The sequence below is a fragment of the Atractosteus spatula genome, chromosome 2 (genome assembly GCF_055471065.1).
Source record: "Atractosteus spatula isolate fAtrSpa1 chromosome 2, fAtrSpa1.hap1, whole genome shotgun sequence".
In the NCBI taxonomy this organism is placed as follows: Eukaryota; Metazoa; Chordata; class Actinopteri; order Semionotiformes; family Lepisosteidae; genus Atractosteus; species Atractosteus spatula.
Window position 1 is genome coordinate 47,407,451 of NC_142707.1, and position 4,690 is coordinate 47,412,140.

Consider the following 4,690-nt stretch of genomic DNA (forward strand, 5'->3'; position numbering starts at 1 on the left):
ACTTCAGCTACTAGTACGACACTATTCCCTGTACTCTACCGCACAGAGCCCAGCCAAAAAAGAAAGTCGGCTACAGAAACGCAGAAAGATGTCGTCTGGCTCCCAGGTTTTGCTTTTGATTTTGCTTTATTAAACCAAATATTATATACATATATAAATAATGTCTGCAACACTTTTTGTTGCATTCAAAAAACAGTTGTCCTGATGACTTAGGCTATACGTTATGTCTACATAAAATATGAACTTCTCTTTTAAAGTGAAAATTAATCTTCAATATTTCATTTTAAGATCCCTGATTTTCACCATTCAACATTTTCAACATTTCCTGGCCGAAACGGACGTCCTTTGCTCGGTTGTTGTGGATTTTTTTTTTTCAGCTCTTGTTGTAGCTTGTGATGATGTTTTCGAGGCGCCGCAGAACTAGCTGTACTGTTCGAGTGAATGAAGTGGGTTTGTAAAGCTGAGCCTGCAGCCAATCAGCGGCGGTTGGTAGGGGCAACCGTGTCTATCAAACAGCTCCAAGCCAATAGAAGCGAAATCGGGGCGGAGCTCAGGTGCTCGCCGCTGCGTCCACTTGGCCAAGAGCCTGGGAGACGCCTGTGGCAAAAAAGTAACTGTCAAATGCACGGCTCCTTTAACAAGAGCGATCAGTCCGGCTCCGAGAGTCATGGCGACTACAGCGTCTAATCATTACAATATTCTCACCTCCAGCTCCTCCATCGTGCACTCGGAGCCCGGGAGCATGCAGCAAGGGACGGCTTACAGAGATGCACAGACACTGTTGCAAAGCGATTATTCACTACAGAGCAATGGTCATCCTCTCAGCCACGCACACCAGTGGATAACAGCACTGTCACACGGAGACGGGGCTCCGTGGTCCTCCAGCCCATTGAGCCAGCAGGACATAAAGCCCACTGTGCAAAGCGGCAGGGACGAGCTGCACAATTCCAGCAGTTTGCAACACCAGCCGCGACCGCCACATCTGGTGCACCAGCCGCATGGGAACCACCACGACGCAAGGGCATGGAGGACTACCACAGCAGCTCACATCCCAAGCATGGCTTCATCTAACGGACAGAGTCTTATATACTCACAGCCGGGGTTCAGTGTTAATGGCATGATTCCGGGGAGCAGTCAAGGAATGCACCATCACAACCTGCGAGATAGCCACGAAGACCACCACAGCCCCCACCTCAGTGACCACGGGCACCAGCAGCCGCCACAGCATCAGCACCAACAGCATCAGAGCCATCACGACCATTCAGATGAGGACACCCCGACCTCGGACGACCTGGAACAGTTTGCAAAACAGTTTAAACAGAGGAGAATCAAGCTGGGCTTCACCCAGGCGGACGTCGGACTCGCCTTGGGTACGCTTTATGGTAATGTTTTTTCCCAAACCACGATCTGCAGGTTCGAGGCCCTGCAGCTAAGCTTCAAGAACATGTGCAAGCTCAAGCCTTTGTTGAACAAGTGGCTGGAGGAGGCGGATTCCACTTCTGGGAGTCCCACCAGCCTGGACAAGATAGCAGCGCAGGGGCGGAAGAGAAAAAAGCGGACCTCCATCGAGGTAAGCGTCAAGGGGGCTTTGGAGAGCCATTTCTTAAAGTGCCCAAAACCTTCAGCCCCAGAGATCACGTCGCTCGCGGACAGTCTTCAGCTGGAGAAAGAGGTGGTTAGGGTTTGGTTTTGTAACAGAAGACAGAAAGAGAAAAGAATGACCCCTCCCGGAGGAGCCCTCCCAGGACCAGAGGATGTGTATGGGGACACTCCGCCACATCACGGGGTTCAGACTCCTGTTCAGTGAACAAACACAACCCCCCCATCCCCCCCCCCCACCCCTCCCCGAAACTTTTTTTTTGATTGTGTTTCTTTTTATTTCCCTTATAACAAACAGCAAAGCACTGGACTATCCTAAGAGGTAGCAGGTGTTATGATATGTTTTGAACCCGTACAAGGGGAGCATCCAGGCAATGCAGTGAGTATTAAAAAAATAACTTAAATAAATAGCAGGCTCTGAGATTAAAGCTTTTTTTTTTCCCAAAGGAGCAAAATGAGAGAATTTATGTCCTGTAAAGATATGCCCAGCACTGTGACAAGACGCTGTTTAAATGTGTAGCCCCTTTGTGGAAAGAACGCTTGGAAAAGTAACAATTAGAACTGAGCTGCAAGGCACATAAGGTTTACATTAATTTTATTATATAAAATAGCTCAATATTATTTGTATAATCCTGTACAGAAATTCAGTCCACGACGAAAACAAAATACAAAAATGTTTTCATGAAATAACGCCATCTTTACATCAACAAAAGCAAATGGAGTTGAATGTAATTACGTCCTCCTCTGTGCTAACATTAATTAGAAGTAATCTTCCTCCAATGACTCTTTAGTTGACCAGCAGGTTAATCAGAGATGCGTTCAAATTGAATGTAGTAGAATTGTATAGGTATGGGAGCGAAACGCAGCTTCGCAGCCAAATGTACGTCCACATGCTTACATCTATGAAACATTGTCATTGGTATTTCGTTAAAGGTTATTTTTTTTATTTTTTCCTGTATGCGTAGCAGTGGGGGTATTTGCCCCTTATTTGAACCCTTTGTGTAATTTATATTAATTATAAAACAACAACAATAACCGCAGCCTCAAACACCTACAAACATCTAGAAGCGCGGCAGCAGAACACGGGCGGGTCATGGAGGGGGTACGCTGTGTTAGAAAACTGACACTTCACATTCGGTAGGATGTTTTACTACGCTAGTATTTTAACAGTTAATTCAAATTAATTTTGTAAATACTGTACATTTTCAATAAAGTCATAGCATAATTCTTTGCACACTGGGGCACTTTTACTTTCAAGATTTTTTAAGACTAAACAGGTTTTAGCTGTTCGTTTATTTTTTTATCCAAAATGATTTGACATAATTTTGTATTAGGTTTGAATACATTATATTTTCTATTCATAGTAATTTGTAGCTGGAAAAAAAAGCTTATTTGTAGTAAAATGTTCGCATTGCCGCTGCTGTCTGCTTCATTTTAGCAGCTTGGTTCTGTTTCGCGAAAAACATTGAAAATAATCTTTTTTTTTTATCCCATCATTTACTTTCAACAAAATGCTGCTCGGGCATTATCTTTGAGGATTAAAAATGTTATTAAACCTAAAGTTTACAGCAAATGTGAAAAAAGGAAAAGTACACGTAGATTTAAAATTATTGGGATACTGAGCAATTCTGTCCTGATTTGCAGAGAAGGGCGCTGTACAACGAAATATATTTTTGCTATTATTTAAAAATGTATGTTTTGAAAATAATTCCATAACAAAAGGGAAAGGATATTTAACTATCTTTTTATTTAGGTCCGAAGGGTAAAATTAATTACATTTAATTATTGTCCTTCTTGTCCTATTGTACACAACGCCTGGGACGATGTTATTAGATTATATTTTTTCAAGCCTTTTTCACTGCCATTATTTTTTGGAAGTATTTTTACTTATTATTAATTTTACTCATGCATTGTCAGGAGACGTACAAGCACTGAGCTTTTATTGTGTTAACATGATTGTAATTTATTCAAAACTAGCTTTTAGTGTTAAAACCAGGCCCGATCGGATGTTATCGGACTGGGTTAACCCTCAGAATATGATGATGTGGGAATAGGGTTAGAAAAAAGTTGAAACCGAAATGTGTTATTACAATTTTCCTTTCATAAAGTTTATTGAGCGAGGTTATCATGCACACGTTACCACGATGTATATATGTGTATATTTGTCTTTTCAATTAGGGTATGGGTTGTTCTTTGTATATTTCTTTTGATTTTTAAAATGCTGCCCAGGGAAATATTTTCATATCATTTTAAAGTGGCCTGCCTCAATGTAATTTATTTCTTTGAAAGAAAACCAGAAGTTCTGGAAACAGTTCTTTCTTCTGTAGCTTTAATTAATTAATTGATTGATTAATTAATTAGCTGAAAACTATGTGGGATGTATTTTTTGTTATGCTTTCTGTTCAATTTCTCTATTAGACTTTGGGTTCATTTGGATGTGCTTGTGGGAAAAATAAAACGGCGCAGAGTTCATTATATATTTATGTTAAAGTAATATTTTATTACTTACATAAACCAAGAATTGCACAAAAATTTTTAAAATGGTCTTGTCATTAAAATACATTTCTTTTCATTATACCAAAGTGGGAAGTATATTTATTCACTTGCAAGAAGACATCGAAGTTTAGAGACCACGAAACAGAACATAGACTGCTCCAGTATTGTTTGATTTAAAAGTTCTGTGGGGAAACTGCTTTTTCAAATGTCTTAATATGAGCTCCAAACAGACAACCAAAAGCCAACGTGTTTTTTTTTTGTCTTGAAATAAACTTCACCAGCTTAAGAAATGAGACTTTTAAGTAACTGTATGAAATAACCTTTATTTACTGTAAATAACAAAAGCTAGAAATATATTTAATTATTGAACATTAAAGTATCCTTGTTATTACTAGTAGTAGTAATAATAACCATCAAAACATCTACTTTTCATACCATATTATCAAAAGCATATTAATTGTTAATAATTTTACATGTATTAGTGTTCAAGTGACATGAAAATGAGAAAAAAACTGAAAGTCATGAAGGTAATATATTTCATTTTTAAACTGAATGTTCTTATTCTGGATTTTAAATAGAAATGTAAACAAATGGA

The 4,690-nt window shown here is 39.4% G+C and overlaps 1 protein-coding gene across 1 annotated transcript; it reads left to right on the forward strand.

The window, feature by feature from the left end:
• The first annotated feature begins 650 nt into the window (after positions 1-650).
• On the forward strand, positions 651-4,174 carry LOC148839770 (POU domain, class 3, transcription factor 2). Its single transcript, XM_088938553.1, has one exon. The coding sequence runs from the start codon at positions 668-670 to the stop codon at positions 1,805-1,807; it is 1,140 nt and encodes a 379-aa protein (XP_088794679.1). The 5' UTR covers positions 651-667; the 3' UTR covers positions 1,808-4,174.
• The last annotated feature ends 516 nt before the right edge of the window (positions 4,175-4,690 follow it).